This window comes from Carcharhinus amblyrhynchos, chromosome 23, assembly GCF_965287045.1.
Source record: "Carcharhinus amblyrhynchos chromosome 23, sCarAmb.v2.hapA, whole genome shotgun sequence".
NCBI lineage: Eukaryota > Metazoa > Chordata > Chondrichthyes > Carcharhiniformes > Carcharhinidae > Carcharhinus > Carcharhinus amblyrhynchos.
Window position 1 is genome coordinate 42,718,535 of NC_137346.1, and position 19,332 is coordinate 42,737,866.

General features: G+C 45.9%; 1 protein-coding gene across 1 annotated transcript in view; it reads right to left on the reverse strand.

The window, feature by feature from the left end:
* Positions 1–2,610: 2,610 nt before the first annotated feature.
* The window catches only part of LOC145357234 (sphingosine-1-phosphate transporter SPNS2-like), a 115,782-nt gene continuing 99,060 nt past the window's right edge, over positions 2,611–19,332 (reverse strand). Inside the window, exons 12-13 of the mRNA XM_080210397.1 lie at positions 8,751–8,791; positions 2,611–7,114 (exon numbers count right to left, since the gene is read on the reverse strand). Coding sequence (XP_080066523.1) covers positions 8,755–8,791 — 37 coding nt within the window. The 3' untranslated portion in view covers positions 2,611–7,114; positions 8,751–8,754. The remainder of the gene's footprint in view (positions 7,115–8,750; positions 8,792–19,332) is intronic.

The following is a 19,332-nucleotide window of genomic DNA, read 5'->3' on the forward strand; positions in this document are numbered from 1 at the left end:
ATTCTTCTTGACCATCTTAGCACTGATTCTAGGAAATACAATTCCTCAGTGTTAGATGATTTTAATTAACTATTAAGTGTTACTGCAGCAACATTCCATTCAGAAATTGTATTTTTAAGTTTACACTTTTTGACAATCATATGCATTTCAGATATTTTTAAACAACTGTGCTGTGATGTATTGAAATATAGAAGCTGTTAGTTAAGAAGAAGAGCAAAGAACAAAATCAGCCCGGGAAACAGGCCCTTCGGCCCAACGAGCCCGTGCCACCATCTCAACACCACCAGTCCACCTCTCTACCCACGACCCCTGTCTAATGTTTTATGGCCATCCAGATTGAGGGAAACTGATTTAGGGACAATTTATTCCTGCCAATCAGCCTAACAGCACATCTTTGGGGTGTGGGAGGAAACCGGAGCACCCGGAGAAAACCCACGCAAGCACGGGGAGAATCCCACAGACACCGGCCCAAATCCATGTGTCTGCACAGCAATCAGTGATAGTCACTGAGCTGTCGTCTTGCCCAAAGTTGTAAGATGTTTTGATTGAAGCCATGATAACTACGCTCCATGTTGTATTTGGCAGGTCGCCCCATTGTTCCTCAGTGCTGCTATGGATTCTGTATTGATTTGCTCATCAAGCTTGCAAGCACTCCTGCATTGAACTTTACCTATGAGGTTCACCTCGTCCAAGATGGGAAGTTTGGGACACAGGAACGAGTAGGTATTTCTTCTCTCATTTAACATGGTGAAGGAGTGAATGAGGGACAACTTGGGTAAGATCTGAAAACATGTACGGGGTTTGTGGTTCATTAATAACCCACAGTCAATTCATTGTGTATTAGATGTCATGAATCTTTAAATGTAAGATGTCTTCCCAAAGTTAGCCGTGAACAAAATGGATATAAAACGTGAGCGTACGTGAGTGTGTGCACGTGTCTGTGAATGTGTTTGTGTGAATGCGTGTGTCCGTCATTGTGTGTGTGCGTGTGTGTGTTGTGTCTCTCTGTGTGCCTGTGTACATACATATGTGTATTTTCCTACTTGTGGACTGAGAAATTCAATTTAAAATAACCCAGATTTAAAGCCTCTTTAATAAAAAAGGTCAGCTTAATTTTCATTATTGTTTTGGTAGGTACCTAACCCATAAACAGTGCTGGATGAAGTGCTGAAATGCTGCCTCACTAGGTTCATACTACCCATTCTGCTGAAGATGGGTGCAATATTAGCACACTTCAGATGGACAAACCCACATTATAATCAAATATCAATTGGAGAATTGGTTTGTTTGGAATGTGAGTTGTGCTTGGAATAGATAGTTGGGAGATCCGCGGTGACTGGCCAGTTATTTTGATGAGGGTATGGGCTGTGATTGGATAGTTTTGTTGAGAACATGAGATGTATATACAAATTGGGAACAGTAGTAGGCGACTCAGCCCATTGAACGTGCCCCGTCATGCAATAAGATCATGGCTGATCTGATTGTAACTTCAACCCACATTCCTGCCTACCCCAGATGACCTTTCACCACCGCCTCCCCCGCCTTGTTAATCAATAATCTAGCTCTGCCTTAAAATATTTAAAGACTCGAGGTAGGATTTTTTTTTTAAAAATGTAAAAACTGGAGTAAATCCTGCTGGGTTTTTTTTTCACCAGGGTTTTTGAAATGAGTCACCCACTCTGCACTGCAGAATACACTAGTGTGAATCATGCTGAAAAATACGTGGGCAGGGCCTATTCCCGCTGGAGAGGCTGACAGCATAGTGCTGAGTGGGCCACTGCGTATGCGCTGAGTGGGCCACTGCATATGCACCGAGCGTACGCAGAGTAGCCCCACACATGCCGGCCTCCTGATCACTGGCCACCCCCCCCACCCCGCCGTGTCCCCACAATGCTGGTCTTTGGACCCCTCCCTCCCCTCGATGTGTCCGGGCCAGCCTAGACCACCACCACCCCTGTTCGCCGCCACCCCCCACCCCCCCCGCTAAAGCAATTTCCAAAGACTAACGACCCTCAGAGAGAAAAAAAATCACCTCGATTTTAAATGGGTTACCCTAGTTCTAGATTCAGTCATAAGAGGAAATATCCCCTCTACATCCAGCTTGTAAATACCCCTCAGGATCCGTGTGTTTCAATTAAGTCGTCCATTGTTCTGAACTGCAGTGGATACAAAACTACCCTGTCCAACCTTTCCTCTTAACTTACCCATTCCAGGTATTACTCTCGTAATATCTAGCTTCTCTGAACTTGTAACTCACTCATATCTTTCCTTTAAATATTGAGACAAATACTATGCACAATACTCAGAATGTGGTTTCATTAATGCCTTGTGTAACTAAAGCTTTACCTCCTTTTTATGCAAATCCCATCACAATAACATTCTATTAGCTTTCCTAGTAATTGCTGCACCCCTGCACTAATCTGTTGCAACCTACAATGGTGATTGGATAGTTGAGGGAGTGTGCAGTGATGGGCTAGCTAGTTTGGGATGAGCTGTGATTGGAGAGTTGACTTGCTGAGGGTGTAAACTGTGCTTGGACAGTTGGTTTATTCAGTAAGACCAGCTGTGTTTTGATGGGACGTGTACAAAGAACACAAAATAACTGAGCACTGCATTCAAATAGTTTATTAACTTATATGAGTATAGATACATTTGAGCTATATTCTTGTGTATAATTTATATACTTTGGCTTTAAACAATAAAATATACCTGAAATAATCAGATAAAATAGATTTTCTTCTAGAAAAAAGTTCTTGTTTGACAAGAAATCTCAAACACCTGAAAAGTGCGGATGGAATTTATACAGGAGCAAGTACATATTACACAGAAAATAAGGTTCAACACACAGCCTACCATTACTGAGAGAATCAGGCAGCAGCAATTGAGAGTCTTGCAGGAGAGGGTAAAGATCATGATACTTTAAGCGAGCAAACTGCTTTTGGCATCGGATAGTACTTTTAATTTACAGTTTGGCAAACTCTGAATCATATAAGTTGCGTAATTCATTTCGTGGAAGGTATGAAAGTAATGATTACAAGTGAAGGGTGAACAAGTCCCTGTTTGTGGAATGTCTTGTCAATAATTCCAATCTTTCACAATACCACCAGATTACATTGTGACCCACAACTGAGAAATTGTATTTTGATCTGATTGACGGCACTGGCTGTTTTGGATGGTTTAGCTCGATATTAGCCATGAATAACATGTGGCTAATTGGGAACCTAGATAAAACTAATTGCAATCCTAATCGCTTCTCGGCCTTTTGGCTAAGATCAAGTGTAGTTTTTTGACCCTACGCTTGACAGAAGTCAATGAGGTTACACTGAGGCTTCATTTGAAGGAATTTTTAAATACGCCATCTAGACCTTTTGGCTAAGGTGACGCTCAGATCAAGCGATGGAGGGGATGCAATATGTGCTCCAATCAACTTGGATCCTGTTGATTGAGCTCAAGACAGGAAGAATAGGCCCTGTCTTGTCAGCTTGGATCTGTAATATTTCTCATGCAAGGTCTTTGATTGGACTAATTTGGTTTTTGATTGGATATAACTAAAAAAAAATTCTAATCGTAATAAAAGCACTGTCATTTGTTACATGACAATGCTGAACAGTGTCTGCATGTGAATGTTTGGCCTTTTTTGTGTATTTGTTCAGAAACTTGTCAGTTCTCTTGATACCTGCTGTGTGTTTTAGAAATCATAGAAATGCTACGGTACAGAAAGAGGCCATTTGGCCCATCAAGTCTGCACCGACCACAATCCCACCCCGGCCCTACCCCCAGCCACTAATCTCTCTACCTTGCTCACCTCAGGATACTTACGGACAATTTTAGCACAGCCAATCAAACCAAACCCGCATATTTTTGGACTATGCGAGGAAACCGCAGCACCTGGAGGAAACCCACGCAGACACGAGGAGAATGTGCAAACTCCACACAGACGGTGGCCCAAGCCGGGAATCGAACTCAGGAGCTGTGAAGTAGCAGTGCTAACCACTGTGCTGCTGTGTCGGCGAGGGAGTAACTTCCTGGGTTACTGGTTGTCAAGGTAAGCAAATATACACACATGAAATGCTTCTAACTGTGGAGAGCAAAGCATTTTTTTTACCAAAACTGGAGCAAGTGTCTAAAACGTGTTGGTGTCACTAAATTTGTGATTTGCAGTTTTTATTGGACAACACCAATTTTGATAATAGCATCTAATCTTGTGCCAGTATTTTTCTGCATCACTTTCAGTTGCTGGGTCACTGTGATTAGGTGATAGGATATGAATTTTTGGATGGGTTCTCAAACTGTTGATTTGTAAGTGAGGAGTGTCAGACTCTTAAAGCCATTTAACCTCTCCCTGCTGCCAAGTATTCCTCAGCACTATGGCCTTGTCTGTAAAACCTATAGTTAAGTTTTTTTTAAAAAAAGTTGCACATTCTCTTGAAGGCCTAAGGCTAAATGCAAGTTGTCTAACACACCCCTCCCATTTAACTCTTTTGAGTGCAAGCGATGGATTCACCAGTGACCAAGTTTCACCGTCACAAGTGATCATGATAATCTAGAAAGTTTACATTTTGAAAAAGAATTAAACTTTTAACATACAAATGCTGTGTTGGACAAGCTTTGGCCAATGTTACCCACAGAGAGGGCGCAGTTTAATTTAAAGTCCTGCTGTTGATTAACCAAGACACTGGAAAGAGTGATGGGACCTACTGGCTTCTCAGTGGGCAGGTAGGCTGAGTTTAGAGGACATTCGGAGTAACTATTCCCCAGCGGGATCTTTCCTGAAACCTGCTGGATTCTCATTTTAATGTTTATTTATTAGTGTCACAAATAGGCTTACATTAACACTGCAATGAAGTTACTGTGAAAATCCCCTAGTCACCACATTCCGACGCCTGTTCGATACACACAGGGAGAATTTAGCATGGCCAGTGCACCTAACCAGCACGTTTTTTGGACTGTGGGAGGAATGATGTGGAGATGGCGGCGTTGGACTGGGGTAAACACAGTAAGTAGTCTGACAACACCAGGTTTAAATCCAAACAATTTCAAATAAATCAGGAGGACTTAAACCTGGTGTTGTCGGACTTCTTACTGTGGGAGGGAAACCAGAGCACCCGTACCCACACGGGAGAGAACATGCAGACTCTGCTGAGACGGTGACCAGGGATCCTGGTGTTGCGAGGCAGCAATACTAACCACTGTGCCATCGTGCTGTGTGTGGGTGTCATTGATGTGGTAACAGCCTGAAGTGACTTGGAAGTACAGCAAGACAGCTTGGGCAGCCCCTCTTTGGCAGCAGGACCCACTGCACACCACCCAGTGCATGACAGGGCAAGAGGCAATTCTTGGGATTAGCGCATTCCAGAGAGGCCAGTTTTTCCACTAACTTAATTTCCTGATCCAACATTTACCTGCATGCAAAGAATTTGCTTTAATTTGCAGATATTACAATCAGCAATTAAATTCCTGTAGCGCACACCTGCACAGGTCTGAACCACAGAGAATTCTTTAGCAATAGCTAATAAAAGAATAGGGGCGGTGGGAGATGATTAACAGGTGACATGGAAGAACTCGGAAGCAACTGGGAATATTTAACTTAAAAATAGCAACGAAGCTAATAGCTGCTTTCTAAAGGGAAATTGGTTGATCCTCAGATATGTCAGCAAGTTAACACAGCAAACACATACTTTTGCATTTTGCAGTTTTTTTAATCTCAGTTCTTTTATGTTGCTGGCCCTGAAACAAATATTTAGCTCTAATTGTTTTAAATCAGTCTTTTAATGTGTAACTTCCTATGCAGGAGCAGATCTGCCCCAATATTGTTAATCCACTGTACAAGAGGTGGTTCTATCCACATAACCTGGACGATAGCCTTGGCTCACCTCAAACTAAATAACACTTGACTTATAACAAGTGTTCTTGGTTCCCCGCCAGGCTAGGGGGAAATTACTCTGAATGCAGCGATACCTCTACATTACAGAGAGAGAGAACACTGGGAGGGGACATCCTTGGCGAAAGAGATTGCTGATGGGAACTTGATGGATAACTACTTGTGTAAAGATACCTTTGAGGGACAAATGGAGAGGAAAAGCAATCCAGTTTTTATTGTGAAATTCATCATTTGCACCTTGAAAGAGTAGGGGGGGGGTGATGAGGAATGGCTGGAAATTAGTGACTGCGACCCGTCTTCAAGAAAGCAACTAGAAGTTGACCAGTTGCTGCACTTAAAAGGAATTTAGAGATTACAGACAACCTATTCCCCCCCCCTTCCCTTAACCTGGCCTCAGTGTGGTACAACTATAGAAAGTAGGTGTGGAAGGAAAGAGTTGAAGGTTGCTTAGTGCATCTTGATTCACTTAAGGGGAATTTTAGTGCATATTTATAAGCCAGTATTTAGGTTGCTATCACTGGCGATAGTACAAGAATCACAGAATCTGATACACCTTATAGCTGAAACTCAATTGACTGGTTCCTATTATTTCTATTACCAGTTCTATAAGTAACAAGCGTGTCAGCAATCCAGTGTAATACAGCTCAAAGTGCTTTCTCGTTTAAGGATAATATGTACACGATTGGGTGTTTCTGTGTATTTGTCATCAGAGGTGTAGATTTCAGCCGCTCCCCCCACATTGAGCATCTCCTAGTTTAAACTGCAGCATTAAATGAAAGCAATAATATGTCTGACTGGGACACTTGCCTTATTTTCATCACACGTAGCCCCCCCAACACTAGCTGAGGCAGAGATTGGCAGCATTCTCTCGCTCTTAGCAGCTAGAAGATGTCTCCAAAGCCAGAGGTCAGATCTTAACCCCGTGGTGGTGGGGGTGGGGGGTGGTGGACAAAAAAAAACAAAACCAGAGACAAACGCAGATTGTTCAGACTTTGCTCTTCCGCAGAGATTCCCGTAATGAAAAGAGAATGTGAAGCCACATCCCGAAAGAGGAGAGGTTCCTTAGCGTTGAGGCCCCGCTCAGAAGTTGCGCCCGTTTCCTATCTCTTTGGGCGGTTAACCGCTTCCTCGGCAGTCAGAGGGTCCCGTGACGCGGCAATGATAAACTGCGCTACCGTTTGAAGGCGAAAGTCGCTGACTTGTGAGCCATCTTCACCTGCTCCGACCTTGGCTCTGGAAGAGAAAGGGTTGTTGGGTGAGATGAAGGAGGATCATGTGGGGCATAAACAATTCAGGCCAACTGGCTTGTTTGGCACTGTAAACGTTACATTAGTGGTTTCTTTTCTCAGAGATTCATGGAATCCTACAGTGCAGAAGGAGGCCATTCAGCCCATCAAGTCTGCAACGATCACAATCCCACCCAGGCCCTATCCCCATAACCCCATGCATTTACCTCAGCTAGTCCCCCTCATTAAGGGGCAATTTAGCCAATCCACCTAACCCACACATCTTCATACTGTGGAAGGAAACTGGAACACCTGGAGAAAAGCCATGCAGACACAGGGAGAATGTGCAGACTCCGCACAGACAGTGACCCACAGCTGGAATTGAACTCAGGTCCCTGCCACTGAGAGGCGGGATGTGGAGATGCCGGCGTTGGACTGGGGTAAACACAGTAAAAAGTCTGACAACACCAGCGTTAAGTGAGTTTACTATCAAGTTTTAGTGAGTTTACTATCAAATAAATCGGTTGGACTTAAACCTGGTGTTGTCAGGCTTTTTACTGAGAGGCAGCAGTGCTAACCACTGTGCGACCGTGCTGCCCCGAGACACAAACGCTTTTGACACTGGATATCTGGGTGTTTGTTATTCTAGACTAATAGTCCAAAACTGGCTACTCGTTCCCAGGAACTGATGTTTGCAAAATGTCAGGGAAACATTGCTTATTACAGGAGAACATTAATCCGGGAGCGAGAAAAGAGTTGATGATCTCTGTACTCATCCCAGGGTCATTTTTCTAAATAACCAAGCTCTGCTGTTTGACCTCTCTGCATTCTGTCAGCAGCCAGGATCAATCTGCACTTTCACTGACCCCCCAGCACCCTTGCCTTAAATAAGAGGAATCAGGGACCAGTCTGTTTTCAGCACAATATGTGACTTGCATTGAATAGATATTAGCTGATGTGTAGCAGCTTTGCCCTGGGCCTGGGGGGTGTGTGTGTATGTATCTGAATGAGCGGCTGACACTGGGAAGGTGCCCGTGGTCAATACCAGCCTGGCCTGGGCCCAGCAGTGGAACTACTGCCTCTTCCAAAAAATCTGCCCACCAAACAGGCCTGGAACTGCGGGCAGTAAACAACTTGTGGGTCGGGTGACCCTCTGCTGGAAGGAGAAACATCATTTGGCTCCAGGGTGATCGAGGGGAAATCCTTTGGACGACTGTCTTTCCCTGACTGTAAGGAAAAGGCACGCTGGCACCATTACTCACGTCCTATCACACCGAACATCTTTACTGACCACAGTGACACTGAATCACAGCACCAAAAGCAACATCGCAGCAAAGACTGTCTCAGATCCTCGGGGGTTGGGGGGAGCCTGTCTCACGCACTTCATTCTGTTTCACTCCCTCTGTCACCCCAGCCATAAATCTCAGTCCTGGTCCCTCACCTTGGAGACTTGTTTCCTGTGAATCAAACCCCCCCGTGACCTCCTCATCAAAGCGAGTTATTAAATCAAAGGAAATCGGCGTCAATCACATTACAGGCAGCTCTCCAAAGCCCTGTTGTTTTTTTTTAAACGTGTTCATTGAAATGCCCGGCTCGGTAATAACGGGGATGTGGTGATTATTTATTTGTTTTTTTTCCCTTACCTTATCAAACTTTCACAGAAACCAGCTTCATCTCCTCCACTCTGCAGAGACAGGAAACAAATTCCAAAAGGTCAGCTCGCAGAAGCAAACGAAGTGTTTACTGTCTGGGTGAGTGCCGGGTGTGGGGGGGGGGGGGGGGGGGAGAATCACCACCTCCAGCAGGGCACTGCCACCCAGTGTGCCACCTTCTCCAGATTCTGGAGACCCCTACCACGGTGCCCCCCTCCCACCCCACTTCGGGCACCACAAGACATGGGCACTCACGTTACCCCCCCGAGCACTGCCCCCACCAGCTATTTATTTCTTACTCATTCATGGGACGTAGGCATCGCTGGTAATGCCAGCAATTTGTGGCCCATCCTTGAACCGAGGGCAGGAATTTACACCCTCGCTCGGGCGAGATTGTAAAATCCCGCTCAAGGCCATCGGAGATTTCTGTTGTGGGAACCTCACTTGCGCTGAGTCCGGGGCGGCCGAGGGGGTAGAGTTCGGGTCAGAGTGTCTTGCTAGACAAATTGATAAGGCAGTTGAGGGTCGACCACGTTGCTGCGGGTCTAACGATGTCAGGGCGGCAGGGTAGCACAGTGGGTTAGCACTGCTGCTTCACAGCTCCAGGATCCTGGGTTCGATTCCCGGCTTGGGAATCTGTCTGTGTGGAGTTTGCACATTCTCCTCGTGTCTGCGTGGGTTTCCTCCAGGTACTCCGGTTTCCTCCCACAGTCCAAAGATGTGCGGGTTAGGTTGATTGGCCCTGCTAAGAAATTGCCCCTTAGTGTCCAGGGATGTGTAGGTTAGAAGGATTAGTGGGTATAATATGTAGGGATATGGGGGTAGGGCCTGGGTGGGATTGTGTTCAGTGCAGACTCGATGGGCCGAAGGGCCTCTTTCTGCATTGTAGGGTTCTATGATCTGTGATTTCCTTCCCTAAAGGATGCTAATGAACCTGACAGATTCCATAGAAACCCTACAGTGCAGAAAGAGGCCATTTGGCCCATCGAGTCTGCACCGGTCACAATCCCACCCAGGCCCTACCCCCATATCCCTACATCTTACCCGCTAATCCCTCTAACCTACACATCCCGGGATACTAAGGGGGAATTTAGCTTGGTCAATCCACCTAACCCGCACATCTTTGGATTTGTACAACAATCAATGATAGTTTCATGATCACCATTACTGAGACTAGTTTTATATTCCAGATTTCGTAAATTAGATTTAAATTCCAACAGCTACCGCAGTGGGATTTAAACCCATGTCCTCAGAGCATTAGTCTGTTACCAAGGTGGTTAGCGCTGCTACCTCGCAGCGCCAGGGACCTGGGTTCGATTCCCAGATTGGGTCACTGTCTGTGTGGAGTCTGCACATTCTCCCCATGTTTGCGTGGGTTTCCTCCGGGTGCTCCTGTATCCTCCCACAGTCCAAAGATATGCAGGTTAGATGGATTGGCCGTGCTAAATTCCCCCTTATGTACCCGAACAGGCACTGGTGTGCTGCGATTAGGGGGATTTTCGCAGTAGCTTCATTGCAGTGTTAACGTAAGCCTACTAATAAATGGACTTAAACTTCCAAACTGAGTTGGCACAGCAACATTTTGTCATTGTTTAAACAAAAATGAGGAACTTTAATCTGGTAGCTTCAAATCACCCAGTGGGAAATCAGGCACCTGGGTGTGGCAACATAAGAAATAGGAGGAGGAGTAGGCCATCTAACCCCTCGAGCCTGCCCTGCCATTCAATAAGATCATGGCTGATCTGAAGTAGATCAGTTCCACTTTCCCGCTTTCTCCCCATAACCCTTAATTCCCTTGTCTATCAAAAACCTATCTACCCATGACTTAAATATATTTAGCGAGGCAGCCTCCACCACTTCAACGGGCAGAGAATTCCAGAGATTCACCACCTTTTGAGTGAAGAAGTTCCTCCTCAACTCTGATTTAAACTGCCCCCCCCCCGCTTACCTTGAGGCTGTGCCCTCTAGTCCTGCTGTCCTTTCTAAGTGGGAAGAATCTCTCTACCTCAACCATATCCATCCCCTTCATTATCTTATACGTCTCTATAAGATCCCCCCACCTCATCCTTCTAAACTCCAACGAGTACAGACCCAGTCTATTTAGTCTCTCTTCATAGTCCAACCCCCTCATCTCCGGTATCAGCCTAGTGAACCTCCTCTGCACTCCCTCCAAGGCCAATATATTCTTGCGCAAGTGCGGCGACCAATTGGCATCCAGTTTATCAAAACATTGACCACTTCCTGTGAAGTCTGAGCCACTATCTACACAGAACATAGCTCAGTACAGCACACTACAGGCCCTTGAGCCCTCAATGTTGTGTTGAGCCATGTCTAAAACTCGAGATCAAGCTATCCCACTCCCTATCGTTTTGGTGTGCTCCATGTGCCTATCCAATAGCCGCCTGGCTCAGTAAAGTCAAGGAACGGCGTCAATTTAGCTCAAAAACACAATCATCTCCTTCTCATTGAGGGTTCGCACCTCGAGCCGAGTTGGGTGACACTCCAGTGCAACACCGATGGAGTGCTGAAATGCTAATCTTCTGATGCGCAAGTAACCTGAAGCCCATCTGACCTCTGGGAGACGGGGGAGGGGGTCAACATGAAAGATTCCACAGTGAGATGTGAAGACGAGTGGACGGGTTTGGCCTGGGTCGTTAGCTAGTCATGAGCTCACTGCTGTTTGTGGGATCTTGCTGTGCGCAAACTGGAAGCTGTGTTCTGCATGTCACAACAGCGAGTACGCTGCGGCGCACTTTGGGACACCCCGATTGCATACATATTCCCAGAAGCAAAGGAGTAAGTGCTGAATCTGCATTGCTAAAACTACCTTCTTTATCCCTGAAAAGTCCCAAATGTAAATGATTAATTCATACACCCATGGAAGTGACTAAACAATTAATTTAATCGTGACATAAATACTCATTGTAGTATCTTTGTTACATTGCAGTTACGCCAACACTGCAATTAACTGTCTATTAGTGTGTAATTACATCATGATCCACGGAATTTAAATAGAATGTTTCCAAGTAATTCCAATTAACTGGAGCAAAACGAACAAGACAGTGCTACATAAGAAATAGGAGCAGGAGTAGGCCATCTAGCCCCTCGAGCCTGCCCCGCCATTCAATAAGATCATGGCTGATCTGAAGTGGATCAGTTCCACTTTCCCGCTTTCTCCCCATAACCCTTAATTCCCTTGTCTATCAGAAACCTATCTGCCCGTGACTTAAATATATTCAGCGAGGTAGCCTCCACCACTTCAACGGGCAGAGAATTCCAGAGATTCACCACCCTTTGAGTGAAGAAGTTCCTCCTCAACTCCGTTCTAAACTGTCCCCCCCTTATCTTGAGGCTGCGTCCTCTAGTCCTGCCATCCTTTCTAAGCGAGAAGAATCTCTCTACCCTATCCATCCCCTTCATTATCTTATACATCTCTATAAGATCCTTCTAAACTCCAACGAGCATAGACCCCGTCTATTTAGTCTCTGTATAGGATGCCCTAGATAGTGATGGCGGCACAGTTGTAGATTACTTGACCCTCTCTTTCAGGGTCAGCACTGCCCTGTAATGACAGCTAGCTGATCTTTGCTTCCCGAGAGTTCCCAAAGCGAGGGACTAAAAGAGATTGTGTTCTGAGTAAAATAGAATTTGAAATTGGGAACAGGATTCCAGGAGATCAGGACTGGCGCTCAGATTGAAGAGCTTAAAGAGAGAATTTTTTTTTAAAAAATCATGCAGGCTTGTGGAAAGCAGTACTGGAGGTTGTAGCTGAAATCATTAAGGATAGTTTCAGTGGAGGAAAGAAAGAAAGAATGGAGAGATATGGGATCGGAAAGGACATTTGGCATGCATTGAGGATAAATACGGGCGGCACGGTAGCACAGTGGGTTAGCACTGCTGCTTCACAGCTCCAGGGTCCTGGGTTCAATTCCCGGCTCGGGTCACTGTCTGTGTGGAGTTTGCACATTGTCCTCGTGTCTGGGTGGGTTTCCTCCCACAGTCCAAAGATGTGCGGGTTAGGTTAATTGGCCATGCTAAGAAATTGCCCCTTAGTGGCCAGGGATGCGTAGGTTAGAGGGATTAGTAGGGATAATGGGGGTAGGGCCTGGGTGGGATTGTGTTCGGTGCAGACTCGATGGGCCGAAGGGCCTCTTTCTGCACTGTAGGGTTCTATGATTTCTATGAATACCAGTATCAACTGGGAGGGCTGAATGGCCTATTTTCGAGATGTAATTTCCGCTGGGATATCTCAATTTGTTTTACAGCGAGATTGTATTACATTAAAACCAGGGGTGTTTAATCCAGGTATGCTAATTTAGCACCACTTGCAGCTAGCTGCCTTACTGTCTACTCTTTATTAAGGGTGCATTCACACTGTGACCAGTGAGATTAGTTTTAGTATCACATCATCATTACAGGAGTAGGCCATCCAGCCCTTCGAGCCTGCCCCGCCATTCAGTAAGATAATGGCTGATCTGTCGTGGCTCAGTTCCACATTCCCGCCCTCTCCCCATAACCCTTAATCCCCTCTCTTATCAAAAACCCATCAACCCGCGTCTTAAAAATATTTAGCGAGGTAGCCTCCACCACTTCAACGGGCAGAGAATTCCAGAGATTCACCACCCTTTGAGTGAAGATGTTCCTCCTCAACTCCATTCTAAACCGCCACCCCTTTATCTTGAGGCTGTGCCCCCTAGTCCTACTATCCTTTCTGAGCTGGAAGAGTCTCTCCACCTCTATCCTATCCATCCCATTCATCATCTTATACGTCTCAATGAGATCTCCCCTCATTCTTCTAAACTCTAACGAGTACAAGCCTAGTTTATTCAGCCTCTCCTCATGGCTCAACCCCCTCAACTCCGGTATCAGCCTAGTAAACCTCCTCTGCACTCCCTCCAAGGCCAAAATATCCTTGCGTAAGTACGGCGCCCAAAACTGCACACAGTACTCTAGCTGCGGCCTCACCAATGCCCTATACAGCCGCAGCAAGACCTCCCTACTTTTACATTCAATCCCCCTCGCTATGAAGGCCAGCATCCCATTCGCCTTCCTGACCACCTGCTGCACCTGCTCCTGCTCCTATTTCTTATGTTCTTATTACAGAGTAAATGTGGCGGACTCAGAAATTGACCAGGAGTGTTGTTTCAGTAGTCCCCAGTTCTCGACCCTTGCTTAACACAGAAACCCTACAGTACAGAAAGAGGCCATTCAGCCCATCGAGTCTGCACCAACCACAATCCCACCCAGGCCCTACCCCCATATCCCTACATATTTTACCCACTAATTCCTCTAACCTACACCTCACAGGACACTAAGGGGCAATTTTTTTAAGCATGGCCTAACCCGCACACCTTTGGACTGTGGGAGGAAACTGGAGTATCCGGACTATGACTAGTGACTATCACTGTTTGCTGTGCAGATACATGGATTTGGGCCAGTGTCTGTGGGAGTTTGCGCGTTCTCCCCGTGCTTGCGTGGGTTTTCTCCGGTTTCCTCCTGCACCCCAAAGACGTGCTCTTAGGCTGTTTGGTGTTAACAAATTGTCCCTAAATTAGTCTTCCCCTCAATCTGGTTTCCAATGTGGAGTGCCATAAGCGTAGACAAGGGTCATGGGTGGAGAGGGTACTCTCAATGTTAAAATGGTGGTGTGGGCTCGTTTCCCATACTGTGTTGTTGTTTGTTCTTTAAAACCCATGCAGAGAACGTGCAAAACTCCACACAGAGAGTGACCCGAGCCAGGAATCGAACCCAGGACCCTGGAGCTTAGCAGCAGTGCTAACCACTATGCTACTGTGCCACCCAGTACACATTTGCTAATGAAGGTAACAGTAACTGGACCATGACTGCATTATAAAAAGGCAGCTCGCAAATTGTTAACTATTGAGTGATGCTTTCAATCAGCGATCAGAGTAATTCACCTCCCTGCCTCTTTGGCACAGAGGTGGTGAATCCATTGCCTAACATGCATGTTTCAATGTTAATAATATGGCATTTAGTTATTACAGCCAAGTTTCAATCTGGTTCTCATATATTTTTGCACCTTTCAGTCATTTGCATAGCAACCCCTTGCAGAAACCTGATTTCCTTCACCCCCTTCCCCAAGAGTTTTTAGCCAGTTGTAACTCCCACACTGCTAGTTAAGCTAAGGGAGACTACGGGATAGAGCCTGGAGCCTGATCAAGTGTGCCGGGAACCTCCAAAGCTACCAGACTATATAACCCATTGTATTATCAGAAACTGCCTTTTCTGAAGAACCTGCTGAGAGCCACAGTCCTGGAGGTGTCTGGCCACATGAAAACACGCACTTCCTAAACAGCCATTGTTGCTACCTTATCTGCTGCTGCCTTCACAATAACCCATTGGCAACCCTTCCTGCCACTTCAGAATGCAAATTATGTTTTTAGGAAACGTCGACATTCCAGAGATTTCTTAAGGTCTCGCCTGACTGAAGGATTTGTCATCCAGACCTCAGAACAATAAAAATACCACTGCTCTTTGTCAGGAAGTTCAGTTAATTTGTTTTTCTTCAAACTGAGTCTTTTCATCAACGTGCCAAGAATAATATTCAATTCTTGTCAGGTGAAAACAGCCCCTCCCAAGAGTTATTTATTATCTTGGCTGGAGACTTGTCCCTGCTTTCTCGACTTTTGAGACACTTGCCATGTTTTATTCCTTCCTTAGGAAATAGGGGCAGGAGGAGGCCACTCAGCCCTTCCAGCCTATCCCCCCCTTCAATGCGATCACGGCTGATCTACTTCAACACCATTTCCCAACACCATCTCCACATCATCTGCTGTCTCTAATGTGTACGTAGAACATTACAGCGCAGTACAGGCCCTTCGGCCCTCGATGTTGAGCCGACCAGTGGAACCAATCTAATGACCCTCTAACCTAAACTATTCCAATGTTATCCATATGCCTATCCACTGACCATTTGAACGCCCTTAAAGTTGGCGAGTCCACAACTGCTGCAGGCAGGGCATTCCACGCCCTTACTACTCTCTGAGTAAAGAACCTACCTCTGACATCCGTCCTATAATTACCACCCCTCAATTTAAAGCTATGTCCCCTTGTGTTAGCCATCGCCATCTGAGGAAAAAGGCTCTCACTGTCTACCCTATCTAACCCTCTGTTCATCTTGTATGCCTCAATTAGGTCACCTCTTAACCTTCTGCTCTCTGACGAAAATAACCTCAAGTCCCTCAGCCTATCCTCATAAGACCTTCCCACCGTACCAGGCAACATCCTGGTAAACCTCCTCTACACCCTTTCCAATGCCTCCACATCTTTCTTATAATGCGGCGACCAGAACTGTACGCAGTACTCCAAGTGCGGCCGCACCAGAGTTGTGTAGAAAATCTATCACTGGGTGTTATTCTGACGTGCCCTGGCTAATATTTATATCTTGAGCAACGTCACAAAAACTGTCTAATTGGTCATTTTCACATTGCTGCTATGGGTCACTGTCAAAGAACAAAGAACAGGACAGCAAAGGAACAGGGTCTTTAGCCCACCAAGCCCTGATCACGCAGCTCTATCTAGACTAACCACTCTATACCCCATCTGTTCATTTGTCTATCCACCAGGCACAACACCAGTAAGAGCCTTCTAGCCCAAAGGTGTGGAGATAACATAAGAACATAAGAAATAGGAGCAGGAGTAGGCCATCTAACCCTTCGAGCCTGCCCCGCCATTCAATAAGATCATGGCCGATCTGAAGTGGATCAGTTCCACATTCCTGCCCTCTCCCCATAACCCTTAATTCCCCTATCTACCCGTGACTTAAATATGTTTAGTGAGGTAGCCTCCACCACTTCAACGGGCAGAGATTCACCACCCTTTGAGTGAAGAAGTTCCTCCTCAACTCTGATCGAAACTGCCCCCCCCCTTATCTTGAGGCTGTGTCCTCTAGTCCTGCTATCCTTTCTGAGCAGGAAGAATCTCTATACGTCTACCCTATCCATCCCTTTCATTGTCTTATACATCTCTATAAGATCCCCCCTCATCCTTCTAAACTCCAACGAGTACAGATAAAGGTGAACTAAATGCTAAACATGTAGTTTCAATGCTTCAGTGATGGTCAGCAGTCATACGAACGTAAGAAATAGGAGCAGGAGTAGGCCATCTAGCCCTTCGAGCCTGCCCCGCCATTCAGTAAGATCATGGCTGATCTGAAGTGGATCAGTTCCACTTTCCCACTTTCTCCCCATAACCCTTAATTCCCCTGTCTATCAGTAACCTATCTACCCGTGACTTAAATATATTTAGCGAGGCAGCCTCCACCACTTCAATGGGCAGAGAATTCCAGAGATTCACCACCCTTTGAGTGAAGAAGTTGCTCCTCAACTCCGATCTAAACTGCCCAGTCATGGTTTGGATACTAGACACTACACCACTCAGCAGTAACAGCTTAAATTGCAGTGATGTCTACAACATACGAAATGAGCTCTGAAAAGAGGTGGGAGTGAGACAGAGACGGGGAGATTTTAGGCACGATCGAGAAGGAGAAGCCAGCCGGGAGAATGGAGGGAGGGAATTTTGAAGGATGATGGAGGTGAGGGTGGGATGTGAAAGTTGGTCCAAATGCCAGAGCCAGAGAAATGGAATGAAATAAAAGCGGAATTCTGCAAACATCTGAAATAAAAACAAAAGTGCTACAAAATCTCAGCAAATCTGGCAGCATCTGTGGAGAGAGAAACGGTTTCGAGTTGAATATGACTCTTCTTCAGAACTGAAAGAGGAGGTCAGGGATAGGTTGGAGGAAATTAAATATCAAAACAGTCATGGGACAAATGGCTAAGGGGGTGGTGATGGTAAAAAACACTACACTGGTCCAGATTAATAGCAGAATAAAATTCAGTGCAATCCAAAAGCAAGGACAGCAAAACAAGATTAGCAAAACGGAGGGGAGAGTTCATGGTCTGGAGTTGTTGAACCCAAAACGGTTTTGACAAAGGGTCATCTGGACTCGAAACGTCAGCTCTTTTCTCTCCTTACAGACGCTGCCAGATCTTTTTTGGCTGTTGGACTCAATGTTGAGCCAAAAGAACAAAGAATAAAGAACAACACAGCACAGGAAACAGGCCACTCGGCCCTACAAGCCCGCGCTGCCCATTTTAACACTCAGTGAGTGCCTCATTCCAATCCTCCTCCTAAAACTGTGAAGTGTGATCGGGAGATGAGGTGCTGTCCTTCAGTTAGCCTTAGGCTTCACTGGAACATTACAAACAGGCCGAGGACAGAAACGTGGGCAAAAGAACAAGATGCTGAATTGAACTAGGAAGCGATGGGAAGGTCAGATCGTGCTTGTGAACTGAGTGAAGGTGTTCCACAGAGCAGTCACTCAGTCTGTGTTTACTCTCCCCAGGAGACCAGATTGAGAGCAGTGAGTACAGTAAACTGAACTGAAGGGAGATGATGATGATGGCTTGACCCAGAGGGAATATTTGGGGCATTGAATAGTGAGCTTAAGGTGTTACAAATCCTGCGATTGCATGGGAAGGTGCTGTGGGATGGGGGAATGAGGTGCTGCGGGTGATGGAGGAGTGAGGAGAAAGAAGGACGAGTTCGGAGCGTCGTTTTTGGAAAGTAGCATCATCAGGACAGAGATGGACAAACTGGGAGACTGAGAGGAACGGCGGGTTTGGGGAGGGTTTGAAGAGATAGGGAGGGGCATAACCATGACGGATTTAACCTCAAGTATACAAATTTTAGATTGGAGGCATTGTGTAACATCTGAGGTAGGGCAGGTTTTTATGGTTCACTGGCAATTTAGAAATGAAACAAATGATTTCAGAATGCACAGCTCAAACTGTGGAGAATTAAGTGAATCACTTACCATGGGCTGGTTCTGAAACAAAGGCAGCACCTACCACTAACCACGAAACTGGTTGTTTTGAAGAGACAATGCAGAATACTTGTGTAACTCCTATTCATCATTAATGGAATCCAAATGACACCTCAATGAATAACTTGTCAATCAGTGTGGGGTTGAGAATAGGGTTTAGCCCAGTCCCTGTCACACTGCCATTGTGGTTCACACACTCCCACTTGCAGGACACCCGAAACCAGTTCCAGCCATGGGCAAACTTTGGGGTGGGAGTGAAAATTGGCGATGGTTTTGAAGTTGAGACACCGCAGAACGTCTCTGCACTCTCTAGAAGCCCGATGACAACATCACCTTCAATGTCACTAAATGCCCAAGGTCCGTCTAACCTATTGGCCATTCCTGTAGTCATAGAATAGAACCATTCAAACGCTACAGTGCAGGAAGAGACCCTTCGGCCCATCGAGTCTGCACTGAACACAATCCCACCCAGGCCCTACCCCCATATCCCTACATATTATACCCACTAATCCCTCTAACATCCCAGGACTCTTTGGACATCTTTAGTCGCATGATATAATATGACATGGGACTGGGGTGGGCACAGTAAGAAGTCTCACAACGCCATGTTAATAGTCCGACAGGGTTACTTGGGCAGCACGGTAGCACAGCGGTGAGCACTACTGCTTCACAGCTCCAGGGACCTGGGTTCGATTCCCAGCTCAGGTCACTGTCTGTGTGGAGTTT